Source organism: Labrus bergylta, chromosome 13 (assembly GCF_963930695.1).
Source record: "Labrus bergylta chromosome 13, fLabBer1.1, whole genome shotgun sequence".
NCBI lineage: Eukaryota > Metazoa > Chordata > Actinopteri > Labriformes > Labridae > Labrus > Labrus bergylta.
This window is the reverse complement of record NC_089207.1, coordinates 5,723,063-5,737,077: the sequence shown is the minus strand read 5'-3', so window position 1 is coordinate 5,737,077 and position 14,015 is coordinate 5,723,063. Positions and strand designations below refer to the sequence as shown.

Genomic DNA, 14,015 nt, shown 5'->3' with positions numbered 1-14,015 from the left:
AGAAAGCACTCAACAAAACTTTTTTTTGTATCATCTATGGAGCTCAATGTGGACAACCCTGTAGCTTAAGCCGTTTAAAATATAACATTTAAGATTTACCTATTGGGGAACTAATTATAGCTTCATAAAAAAAAGGACCTTTACATTGCAACTGCATGTAATAGTTGTACTCTAGACATGCTGTAAGAACGGGTGGCTTACAGAAAATATTGCTGCTTTTAGAAATAAAAATAATTCAGAAGAAGTTGTGTTTTGTTTTTTTACATCATATTTGTTAAAAAAAAAAAAATGTTATGCAAATGCTAAACCAACAGAGGTACCATGTGTGGCCACAAGGGGGCGCCAAAATCAACACAATAAAAAAGTTGCTCATAGCTGCTTTAAAACCATCATTGACTTCATCACAAATTATCCATGGTAAAACTGAATGGTTGTGTATATGGTCATTATTCGGTATTTAACCAATCACTGCTGGCGACAGGGCCACAGGACTGTGTGTAATCGCTGACACTCATATACTCTCGAAAATTATAGCACTAGTTTTTTTTTTTAGTGGTTGGTTAAAAGCCCCGAGCAACATTTAGGTTTTTGTTTTTTTCCTAAGTTACCTGCCTTCCAAAGTTAAAGTTTCCAGGAAGACTTAATTAGGTTGCTTCATTAACTCTACCACAATGAAAACCCAAAATGTTTTTAAGATTTCTCCAATATGCTACCCCTCTCTGATGTTTTCACTTCAACTAAACAACCAATAGTGGTTCATTTTAGTATAATGTATGTTAAATTCAGCAACTTAAGAGTTAATCAGCTTTTTTTTATTATTATTTAGGAGTAAGCTATTTGTGAGTGCAGCTCCCACTGTGTTTCATTAATGGCTCTGTCGGAGGCTCCACACCTCAGGCCCGCTCTAATCTTGGTCCCCGGGGGGCGGGACAACACTCCATCATGCTCACAACAGAGACATATTGTAATGTGGCCATAAGTATTCTCTGGTGGCATATTTAGTGCAGCCATCGGGGGATTATGTGATGTACATTCAGATGATTTTATGAGCCTCTGTGTGAGATGATGGAGCAGCTTTTTAAAGGTCTGCGAGCAGAAACTTAATGCATGGGCCCGAGCGCTCGTCTGTCTCCGCATCTCTCCGGGGGTGTTTTCTAACCTTTTCAAATCTATTATTCATTGACAGTGAAGAAGGGGCGGCGGTGTCGGTGATAAAGCAACACCTAAGGATTTCCTCTCAGTTGATCACACCAGCAAACGGTTATTCATTAATTCACCTGCATGTTATCTGAGAGCTTCAGGAAATACACAGCGCCGACCTCTTAAAGGTGAGGAGCGATTAGTCACATGAAGACAAATTTAAGGCTTCACCTCATGTTACACCGGCCGTATCGAGTAATCTGAAGACCAAAAATTAAACATAGAAGATAAATTTAAATTACAAAGAATATACATTGAGGGATTAAGATGATCAAAAATGTGAAGGCTAAAGCTTAAGCTTATTATGCTTATCAATTTTACACACATAGACAACCCTTTAACTACTAAGAGTTAAACCTTCAACAGTTCATACAAAACAAAAACAAATACATTTCATGAAATGTTTTTAGTTTGTATTTTTTTTGCATTCATGTGAAATGTTTTTGCCTTTGAACTTAGGGGCCACCGTACAAATCAGACCCATCAGCATCAAATTAGGAATGTCTTTATAGTTATTCTTAATGATTGTAGCCACTGCCACGGGGTCAGTGTCAGATGAAGTGACTTAGAGTGAGCTGCCTAAACACTCTTTATTGACCTTATTCACAGCAAAGATTCACAGTGACTGATCACATTTAACTGTTTAAAGACAGCAGGAGAATACTTTACATCATAAAACACTACCTACTCATCCTATCCACAGGACAAGATCAGCAAAGAGATAAGTTGTACCCGTGATCCCCTGGGGGTCGCCGAAGTTGACACAAACTGAAAGTTCCTCACGGGAGTTTTACATTTGCAATTAAGAAATGAAATGAAAGTTCTGTGTCTGAAAAGAATGTCTCACTGCCCTGTGAGCAGTTTGCAATGAGAGGCATAAATGACAAACTTTACCACAGTAATAAATGTGTTTGCATTATTAATTCATTATGCTCTCTTACATTGTACTAATCTTTTTTAGATTTGGCTTTGAAAAGCATCTAAACTCTGCTGACAAAATAACAAGCCAGACTTACAGAATATGGAGTAAACCAAGTATTGCTAGTGAGTGAACACTGGAAAAACTGTACATTGTTTGCCCAACACACAACAACAACGTGTGGCCTTTACTGCATCACCTTTCGTTGTGATATTGTTGGTGTCTTGAGTCTTCTGGATTGACCGGCCCTCGTCCTCCTCCAGGCCGCAGCATTCACTTTTAATTTGTGGTCCATTAACAGAAGCTCTTCATTTCCATCCCCTCGTACATGCCCTTTATGTGCACTCGTCTATCTCCGCTCTGTGATTAGCTCAACTATGAGACCCATCAAAACAAATGAAACACACACACACACACACACACACACACACTGCAGCCCATAAGCTGGCTATAAGCTGTTATTGCTTCTGTAGACGGACTCATGATACTCAGTGATTAAACAGCCAAAGCAAAAGGGAGGAAGAGATGACAAGCGTTAAAAAAAAAGAAAAGAAAATGACATAAATCCCGGCTAAGTCGTAACTCATCACAAATTAAATTAACCCGCTCCTTGATAACGCTTTGTGATCTGGTTCCGGCATGTTGGGCTTTCTTTTTTATTTCCCGGCGTCTGAGAAGTGCTGAGTCTCACTGCTTGTTTTTTCCTATCAGGACGGTGATAAAAGAACACAGCCCTGCAGCAAAGTAATGGCAATAATCAAATGGGTTGTTTATCCCGCTTCCATTGGGTGACATTTACTTTTTCCTCTGCAGCAGGACATCTAGCTAACAGTAATGTGATTTTCCTCGCAGGAGATTCGATTTAAAATGTTCCGACCCTGATGAAGCTTCACACGTCTCCATCTGATGCTGCTTTTACTTTAAGTTTTGCATACAGGGGGATACAATAATTGTCTCTGGTATTCTCGTCATAAACATATTGCTATTTAAAAGATCTTTTTGCACAGTATTTTAAGTTTTTTTTTTTTGTCTTTGCGATAGTCTCATTTCTTGCAAATTAGCTCCTCAGGCAGCATTTGAGTCCTCTTTAATTTGCTTCCAGCATCAGATGAAATGTCCAAACATGTTAATCTAACTGCCTTTCCCTGTTAGCCACCTAAAACAAATGGATTAAGGTGTTTCTCGTGTTTGAGCTTAGGGCATGTTGTCAGCTCAGCATAACAATGTTAAGTGCTAGAAAAGGCCAGTATAAATGGGGTCTGAGAAGTCACGGGAAAAAGGTCTGAGACGCTTCTCTGGCTTTGGAATGGGACCGCCATGGACGGCCACTCATTCACATGCAGGAGGAAAAAAAATGTAGGTATGTGCGCCCTTGTTTCCGCCTCATGAATGACTCATTTCTCAGGGTTTTGATGTGCTTTCTGACAGCTCGTATTGTATTCTGTTTGATGTGAAAAAGGATTCTAGTGGTGAAACTCATGGATTATTCTGGCTCTAACAGTCTGTGCTGTGGTTAAGCTTTTGCATGTCAGTGCAGCATGTAGAAAGATGCTTTGACTGTCCATGCATTCAAACTGATGCTGTGTGAGAGAAACTGAAAGCCACAGATCCATCCATCCATCATTTTGCTCTTTGTGAGAGTGCCACATGTGTAGAATTTATAGAGCTACCTTATTGCTTACATCCATCTGCTAAAAACACGGATCAAAATCCTGCATAAAGAAACAGTTTTTCGACTATTTGAAGGCTTTATTGGCAGGAAAAATGCATTAAATCACAATTTTACCAAACCATCAAAGCACAGTTTGATCTACTCCATTAATTATGCAACCACATCAGCAAGAGATTAAAAAAATATATATGAAAATCTCATTACTTTCATCGTGTTAGCTTCAGATTGAAGATGCATGAACATTCTGTCACATTGGGTCTCCCCTTTCAATTGCCTAATTGTTTGAATTCCCCTTTTTGTGAATTCCCCTGCCTAAAATATACATTGTTAAATGATCATGTATCACGTTATCATTCAGTACACAGACTTATCTTTGTAAAAAGCAATTTGCAGACCCCTTAAAATGACTAAACCTGCAGGGTTATATTCCCCAATCCCTTATTTTCCTTAAGCTGCAATTTTACAATCAAGCAATACAAGCCTATAGCAGTGCTTCAATGTAAATATACCCAAAGCCTTGTCAGTATGATTATAATTGAAGATGTGTGCAGAAAAGAGGATCTCTCTCTCTCTCTCTCTCTCTCTCTCTCTCTCTCTCTCTCTCTCTCTCTCTCTCTGGTCCAGCAGTTAAGCTGTGACAGTAACAGGGCTGCTCTTGCTCTGCACAGTGCTGTGGGTGCAGGGACAATTGTTGATCTGACAGTGTCCGCTGCTGGCTGGAGCGTTAACTGCAGTGTGCTTCTCCTCCAGCAGCGCTGGAGCAGCAGGTTTTCACTGCACTGCCACGAGACACCAACTCCGCGTGCACCCCCAGCTCGAGACCGAAAGAGTGCTGTATGATAACGGGAGACAAAAAAAAAAAACCATTTCGCCGAAATAACCGAATAAGCAGGACCATAAAACCTCCTCCATGTGGATTTATAGGGAATGAAATTCTATAGACGGTATAACGACCAGCACATTTCATCAGTCCCCTGTTTTTTAAGAGATTGAATTCTTCAGACTATTATTGTTATGGGGATTATTAAAGCAGACTTATCCCACTGAATAGTTGTATATCTGCCGGTTCAACCCCCTCCTGTATGCTCACATCCGTACAGCTTGATATCAACAGGTGCCTCTGTCATGGGTAGAATGAATGCGCTTCATATACACGGCGATGCAATGCTCCAACGCTCCTCTCCCCTATGAGCCCAAATGTTTAATTACAGCCACAAACAGCAGATGGCTCTCTTGAGTTTTAATTCCTGTGCCTGTGTGATTGAGTCTTAGATGATATTGAATCACAAAACAAGTCTAAAGGATCTCATGTAGCTTTTTTTTTTTTACTTTATGTCCAGGCTTGTATTGTGTAGGGGCAGTGCGTCCGGCTCCGCGTTTAAAATATGGATAATTTAGGTGGAGTGGAGCGTTAAGTGGATCTCCTGGTGCTTGTGGTTCACGTCCACAAGTCCCGCGTGGACGTTCAAGTAAAGGTTATGGTGTCGGACTGAGAGGAAACGTTTCCCTCGATGAATGCTCGGTGCCTGAAATTAGCGGAGTTGTCCGAGGTGCTGAAACCACACAGAGCAAATTCTATATATATGACCAGCTCGCAGGAAATACAGCACGAATGGGCTTCTCTGCCACACTTAGATTCCTAACATAAATTGGTTGTCATTTTCTTGAATTGATAAGCATAAATTAATCAGATTTGACTGGAAACATATGAAGAAATACACTTTACAAACACAGCTCCTCCTGCTATTCTTCGATTGATCATTTCTGTTTTGATTTCCATTCATTCTGGAAAGACATAGAAGTGTCTGGTATATAAATATCAGCTGTATCATTTCAATGTACATCTACAGGGGAGCCTATATGAATGATATTCATTTTCCATCTGATGATCCGCGCGCTCATTCCCCTTCAAGCAGGGGCTTGGTGGTCGAGAGGAAGGAGGGGAGAGTGAGGGGAGGGCACCCATTCCACTCAGGCGTGTACTGACGAGTGGTTAGGACTTGTTGATAGGGAGGATCTGTTGATCTGAGGTTTATAGACGGACTGAAGCGTGTGTGTGTTTTTCTTTTCATTGAGACTGGGGGAAAATGAACGTCACTTTCTGTAACCGCCTTTACAAACTGATCGCCATACATGCATCTCTCAGCACTCCGTCCAGCTCTGTATGAGAGTCCAGGCTTTTCTTCTAATCAACGGAGGGGGGGTCTAAGTTTGTATATGTGTATGCATCTTGTCACACAATGCAGACGTCACCTCCACTGGATCCAGATCAGTTTTGGTGATGTGTGTTTTTTTTGGCTCCTTTGGCGCGCAGCAGCAGCATCTCGGCTGTTAATGTGGAATACAGTGAAGACAAGATCTTTTTAAGGTTTTCCGAATACAAGTTTGCGTAAAATCGTCCTGCTCTACCTATTTCTAACTCTCCGACTGGTGCATATTTTTTTCTCTATCTCCGAACGTGACACTGTTGGTCGGTCGCCGTCGCGGATTTTTGCTTCTTGCAAAACTTGGAGTTGGTGTCGCCCGGGCTGCCCTGCCTTCACTCGAGTGCTGATCTTCGCAGGAGGCGCCTGTGGTTTGCTTGCTTTGCTGGAGGCGCGCACATGCACTGGCGTCCCCACCGCTTCACCCAAAACAGCGACTCCTCCTGACAGAGAAACCCCCTCGTCTGGAAGGAGGAGGTGGAGAAAAACGGAGGGAGAAAAGCAAGAGAGAGTGGGTGAATGTGCTGTGCGGACGCTGCTGCAGCCGGCTATTGGACATTTACAGGAGGCGATGCTGCTGAACATGACACAGCCGATGAACTAAAACATCACTGTGCAGGTATGAAAAATCCTGTCAGACCTCGGTGCGCGTGAGTTTTGGCATATATCCTGTCATCAAGACTGCATGTATGGAATTACGCATGAACTGATCTCATTTCCAACCATGTCCAAGAATTTTCCGACCGACGACGATGACAGCTGTCCTGCAATCGCAGTTATCATGTAGTGTTTGGACTAAAAAAAAAACCATCTCCAGGAAAAAAAATCGTATTCTTTACATTTCACATCACGGAACGGACCGCTCAGCCGCCAACATGGGACTGTGACACGGGCTGCGAGCTCCGAGAAGCGGCTGTTTGTGTAGTCTGTGCTCCGTGCGCAGACTGGACCTGAGCAGTTGTGACATTTTGAGCCATGGCTGCTGCTATCGCGAGTGGGCTGATCAGGCAGAAGAGACAGGCACGGGAGCAGCATTTGGACCGGCCCGCGACAAACCGACGGAGGAAGAGCCCCAACAAGAACAAGGGGCTCTGCAATGGGAACCTGGTCGACATCTTCTCTAAAGTGCGCATCTTCGGCCTCAGGAAGCGGAGACTACGGAGACAAGGTGTGGGAACTTTGGTGTGAAAGGTGCCTGTTTTGTGCATACAAAAAAACCACTGCTGGATAGCTCTAATAAAGCCTCTAACAGTCATTATTACGTCACTACTGTGTGGTTAAAGTGCACAAACAGAATGAATCAAACTCCTTTATTTCTCATTAGCCTTGCAAAAATTGTGCCTCCGTTCGTAAAAAAAAAAAGTTATATTAAGTGGGATAAAGCTGTTTTATTTTGTGCAGTTTCCACATTTTGCTTCAACATGACAAAGATACCTCTGATTTCCATGCATTTCCACGTAGCTGACAGGCTCAGGACGAGCTGTGCCTCATGGTTTTGACAGGTATAGCGAGCTGTCACCTGGCTGGTTCTGAACACAGGCCTTTGATCGTTATGAAGCAAATGTGCAGTCTGTGATGATTCTCTACATAAACATGCCACAAAAAAAAGCCAGATATGAAACCCATTCCCTAGCACAAAAGAAAATGCATTTCTCCCAATGGAGAATGGAGGTTACGCCTTTCAAACATAATCTTTTCATGAATATTTTCTCCCGTACCAGCTCCTCACCAGTGGCCTCTTCTTGCTCCAGTTGAGATTCAGATCCACTTGTCCAAAATTTTTTATCCCTTTTAATGTGGCAACCTGGGATTTGTTAAAGAGCACTGTCAACACTTATTACTCTGCTGGAATCAGTGCCAACTGTGAGGATAATATTTCTTGCAAAAAACGAATTAGGTTAATTCATTTAGGAAATAAATTAGTCTGATTGTTTCCCCTTATAAGGGAGTGATGGAAGGCGGCTGTAAAGCCTGTGTTCCTCTTGGAATCATCAGGTATCAAACCTGTTGCACCAGTAAAAACTCCATGTTGGATAATTTAATGGCAAACTCGCATTATAAACCGCATTTTCTGTCTCTAAGGGCACCTAGAATCAGGTATAGTCTTTCATCTTGTCCACAAAGAGCCATTTTGACAGCTGATTGTCTCTTTCATTTACACAAAGCTGTCAGTGCAAATGTCCCCTTCACAAGCCCTTGGTCAGTACCCGGACTGTAATGGCTTTAAATTGACAAATTTGACAGTATATGGTGTGAAATAAAGCCACATCTGGACATTAGAAATGGCTAGATAATAATCAGCTATCCTCCAGGCTGCTGTGTGCACGTTTTAGGATAAATTTGTGTGTGTGTGTGTTTGATTGTGTGTCTAACAGTCTGTCCTTCTCTGTCACCTCGGGATTGGCTTGTGGCATTTTTTATCTTTTCGCTTGAACATCAGTCGTGTCCAGCTTTCTCCAAAATAGAGACGTGCACAGACGCAGCTCGGTCAGGGGTTTTTTATATTCTTTTCTCGGTTCTGTAGATTGGGTTGTAGATTTTAGCCTGTAAACATCTGGTAAAATGACATCTGGCAACACTCTAATGACCTCCCAGTATCACACTTCCAACGGCCATTTCACAGAGCAACCACAGGGGCCCTCGGAATAAGGATGATAGTGCCAACATCGGTGCTCTGTGAACTGTGTCGCGAGGCTCCAGAAAGCAACGACCCCGCTGCCTGCAAGAGGAGGAACACTCCCACCAAAAAAAATGAAAGTGAAATTAAGGGTGAAAGCTGCCTACTTTTGTCCTCCTTCTTTGAGGCTCTATTCAGAAACAGTCTGTTTTCTCTTGTGTTATTTGTGATGGGAAGCCTGATGGGAATATACTTCATTAATTTCAGCCTCACTTGAGAGTTAGGAGGAGCGTTATCCCTGCACACCACTCACACACTTTCCTTCTTTCTCAACATTATCACAAGAGCACACAGCTTAAGAAGACTAATGGCTTGTTTGGTGTGCTTAATTTAATATCAGCACCCCCCCCCCCACCCCCCCACCCCAGAAGGACTTTTCTCTCTTTACATGTATTAGTTGAGTGAATAAATGCACCACTGATCATACTGCTGTGATAACAACAGGCAAACACACACAGTCGCCTTTTATTTCCCAGGTGAGACAGAGACATCGGGTTCCCCCCCCCCCCCCCGACAGCTGAGCCTGCAGAGAACAGAGCAGCTCTCTAACCATCGCAGCTGTGATTATAAATTGTAGCCGCATTCAGATTCCCACAGAGATCTGTCAGGACGATGGAGAGGAGGTGTCTGAAATGTACTCTACATCAGTATTCCCTTTGGCTTTGAGTATTGATCTTGTGAGCAAGACACTAGATTAGCTATTCTTATGGGCTTTATTGATTGGTGCTGACATGGATTGTGTTTTGAAGGCAGATTGCGTGAAGAAAAATTGTATTTAAAAGAAAAAAAAGTCAGTCATCCACATCTTCACTCTTATCTTCTTTTTAAAAGCCTCTGGGTTGTAATTGTAAAAATGCATACATGAAATGTGAGCGTCTCCATCATGGATCCAAAGAAACCTCATTTAAATTAAACATTCACAACTGTTAGAAACCCTAGAAAAGTAGCAGCTCATTTTGCTGTTGAGACCGTTTCTCAAGATTGTTTTAGAGGTTGGCCAATCACATTTTAATTGACATCTGACTGGACCATCTGCACATAGTGGATATTATAACCAGCTTAGAGCAGGCCTGAACAGTCTGTATAGATTACTGATTTAGATCGAGTCAAAATGAAAGGATGATGAAGAAGCACTCTCATCTGAAAAGTAATGATTTTTATTGATCAACGATATTTAGGTTTGCTCTCCATAACACATTCATCAGATAGCTTTCAAATGCAATGTCCCAGAGAGTTCTTCAAGTTCTGAAGGCTATGCTAAGTTTTGCCCCTTTAACCTAAACTAATGTTATATTATTGTGTATCTGAACTTCTCCTGCTGGCTTTCCGCACCAACTGGCCAAAGAAGATCATCAGTGTACCCTCACTTAATTTCCAAATCTAGAATAGACGACCACTTTCAGCATTTAACACCTGTAGCTGCCCCTAATCATGATTATTTCCTCAATACTTTGCAGACGATGCAAAGGTTGGGCGTGAGAAAAAGTTGCTGTGTGACGTCTTGTGATTTGGTTCATGGAACTATTTACTTAATAAATATCAGAGTTTATCCATACCCAATATACTCTAAACCCCCTACCAGTAAAGTTTACACAAACCAAGCTGCTCACAGCAACCGGCTGTTTGCCATTTACTCTGGTTATGCTTTGGGTTTCTGCCAGTATAAAGTTAGAGGTATGATTTTTCCTGTGATTAGATCGCAGAAGTGATGACTGAAGAAATATCTGAGCTTAACTAAATGAAAGTGCACAAGGTAGACGGCTGGTCACAAATGAGTCTGGTTCTTTTACCTCCAGTTAAAAGGAATAATTTTAACTTTTCTTCTTCGTTCGATTTGCAGAATACATGATTTTATTCATAACATTTGACAAACATAGGTGATATACTCATGTAGATTGATTTATACAGATATTCAAGCCTAACCTCACCCAGTTTGAAATCCCAGTAGAGTTTACAGAAACCCATCCAGTCATGACTAAAGGCTGACACCATTGAGTATGGTTCAGCTCGGGGTTTCTGCACTTTGAAAGACGTTTGACTTTTCCTTTTACTGGACAGCAGAATTTAATACTCATTATCCAAGCATGACCAGGTCACTTTTCAATCCAGTATTAGTACTGTTTATTAAAAGACCCAGCTGCTCTGGGTAGATGGACAGTCACCTATGAGTCTGGTTGTGCTCAGCCTTTCTGCCTGTTAAAATGCAGCTTGTCCTTGCTGCTATTGCCAGGTGCTTCCTGATTGGTGGATTGAGTTTCATCTCATTATTATATTTTAACATTAAGTCATATTTTAACCTGCATCTTCATATGAGGTTGAAAGTAAATTTGGTTGATTGAAACTAAAATGGCAATAATTAGAATTTAGATAAAACTTTCCAATCATTTTTTCATGCATAATGTTCTGTACACAAGACTCTACATACAGTAACATGGTTAAAAGGATCATGTTTTTTGACCTTTCATTGATTTAAAAGTTATTTTTTAGACAGATTTTTCATAATATCAGAGCACACATGATGCACAGATGTGGTTTCCTGTCCTCGTCCAAACGATTGAGGAAATTTGCCATTAACTATTGGTGTTTCTCTTGTCATATCATCCTTATATTTTAAATCATTCATCCATTTTGAAAAGCAGACGCAGAGCCGCTGATCACACTGATTTTATTTAGGGATTAGATTTAAGTTGTAAATCCTATTATGCGCCGACCCAGTAAAGTGAGCTGGAGACAGAGCCAGCTGGGGCCGTCCCATAATCTGGCTGCTCTGGCTCTTATTATCTCACCAGATTTGATCCATAGATCATTAGATCATATTACAAAGATCAGGTGGCCAGATTAGCTTACATGATGTAGAAAGCCATTTGAGATAATGCTTTCCTGCGCTGCGGCTGTTTATTCAAAAGCATGTTGACAGGAAGCAGCGGTGCGTCATCAGTCCTTTCACAGCTGTCCATATCTGATGAGTTATTGTTGAGATGTCAGAGATGTTGTTGATATAAGAGAAACTGCAAAGGAGGGGGAGGCGGGGCAGTGAGGGTCTACTTTTCCATGACAACAGAAGCCACAGAGAAGGGTTTTTTTTTTTCCCTTTGCCGGCTGGAAAAGCCCTTCTTTTATTCTAGAAAGATCCAAAGTGGGTCAGGCAGGGCAGGGTTGACAGCAGTCTACTACTGCAGCTGTACCCCTGTGTGTGTGTGTGTGTGTGTGTGTGTGTGTGTGTGTGTGTGTGTGTGTGTGTGTGTGTGTGTGTGTGTGTGTGTGTGTGTGTGTGTGTGTGTGTGTGTGTGTGTGTGTGTGTGTGTGTGTGTGTGTGTGTGTGTGTGTGTGTGTGTGTGTGTGTGTGTGTCTGTTTGCTTTGCCCTGAGCAGTGTCTTTGCACGTACACACACCGACACGGGAATGACACAACAGAAAATAAGACGGGAAAGGAGCAGGGGAGCTGCAGGGAGCCCACTTTAGAAAAGAAACAAGGAAAAAGAAACAGCAATAACAACCTTTTGTGTGACAGTTCAATTTATATGCAGAGAGGACTTCTGCTGCACAACAACATGATTTCAGATCTTACAGTTCTGATGCTTGTTGTCCCCCCCCCCCCCCCGTCTTTTTTTAAGGGAACCCCCCTGCTGCTGCCAAACCACAACTCTGTTTCCCTAGAAACCCAAAAAAAAATGTCATTTAGAAACATATTTTGCTTCTGTTGTAAAAACTAATACCAGAGAGGCTGGGAGAGTCTAAACTGCAGTACAGGCTGAGTATTCCAGCGGTGATAAACAGCATTGCTTATCGTGAGACAGAACATTCAGACACACAAAGAGATAGAGACAGAGACAGAAAGACAATGAGCTACGAAAGAATAAGGACAAAATGAATCAAGGACCTTCTCGACTTGAGGAATTCCACCGAGACTATATATCTCAAAGCCGTCTTGAATTTTTAAGAATGCATTCACCATATCAAGCTTGTCAGAAGTGAAAACGCTCCGTCAGTCCAACCTCACTTCTTATCTTTTCATCCAAGATATCTATCCTTCCATTCTCATATTATCTTTGTCATATTTTCAGAAGATAACTATCTTGCTATTGTTGTCTTTCATCTTATTAAACTGCCTCAAATACTAAATATTGCACAAGTAGAGCCCCAGAAATACGAGTGTCAATGAAAAGTGGTGTAGAACTCCCACGCTCTGTCTTCTGCACTTTCAGTTTGGGAAATGTTTCAAAAAAAATGTTGCAGAGCAGAGACCTTCATCTAATTATTTCATAACACAAAATGAGAGACTGATTGGATCACTCGCCTGAACCAATCAGGTTGCACTACAGACATATGTCACTCATTGAGTAATCATCGTACAAACTATCATTATGGCATCATCGGCATATAACTGAAGTACATTAAAATCAGGGGGAAAGTAGGTGTTAATAATGTAGCAAAGAGAACTCCCATGATTCTCCGCCAGCCTCGACATCATCTTTTGTTATTGTAGTTTTGATTGAGAGCCCCCTGGTGGTGGATTCTACATACTGTAGAACTTGAAGAAAAGTAAAAATATGTACTCTAGTCCAGTGGTTCTCAACTGGGTCTATCTGATTAGTTAAATAGTATCTAAAATTTCGGTCGCAATTTTCACAGGGAAGTTGGTAGTGGGTCCTGAGGCTAGACCATTTGAGAACCACTGCTATAGACTCTGCTGCTTCAAAACAAATAGTATTAATCACAAAAATATTAAGCTTATGATTGAAACTGTTATTTTAAAAGTGAAGGTTAAAAAATGCTTTATTTATTTACAATAAACGGTCATAGTGGCCTTTCTTTCTAATGGTCAGCAGGGGGCGACTTGACTTGCTGCAAAAAGTCTGAAACCAGACCAGAGCAGGAAATGACTCATTTTGCAGTTAATTTCTCACTTAAGTAATGAGCGTATGTTCTCATTCTCTAGTTTCAAGTCTTCTTTAATGTAGCATAATGTTAATTTTTACAAATTTCAGTTCCAATTTTGAGTAAAAATTAAGACAAAGGAGAGTGTGATTCAGGGCGTGGCTACCTGTGATTGACAAGCTGCTACCACGATGACTTCAGAGCACACCGCTTTCCAAATATGGTTACTCCACCCACCCCACCCCCCCACACACACTCACACAAAATTGTCCCAGCCAAAATGCCTAATCTAAATCTTTAAAACAAACAAATACAATGTTCGCTAAACCAAATGGACAACTTATCTTATACACAACCTGCAGACGCACAGACGAAACATTTTACCCATTGCACATGAGTAAGTTTGACCTTCAGCATGAGTTGCATTAATAAGTTGCCAAAGCCATTATGTCACTCTGAATGTCT

At 41.4% G+C, this 14,015-nt stretch overlaps 1 protein-coding gene across 3 annotated transcripts in view; it reads left to right on the top strand.

Moving 5' to 3' along the window:
* The window catches only part of fgf14 (fibroblast growth factor 14), a 117,821-nt gene that overhangs the window by 65,866 nt on the left and 37,940 nt on the right, over positions 1–14,015 (top strand). Inside the window, exon 1 of one of the 3 annotated variants that reach the window (XM_020633959.3) lies at positions 5,767–7,163. The exons of the other annotated variants lie outside the window; for them this stretch is intronic. Coding sequence (XP_020489615.1) covers positions 6,971–7,163 — 193 coding nt within the window. The 5' untranslated portion in view covers positions 5,767–6,970. Of the gene's footprint in view, positions 1–5,766; positions 7,164–14,015 lie in introns of those variants that run through there. 3 annotated transcript variants of the gene reach the window in all.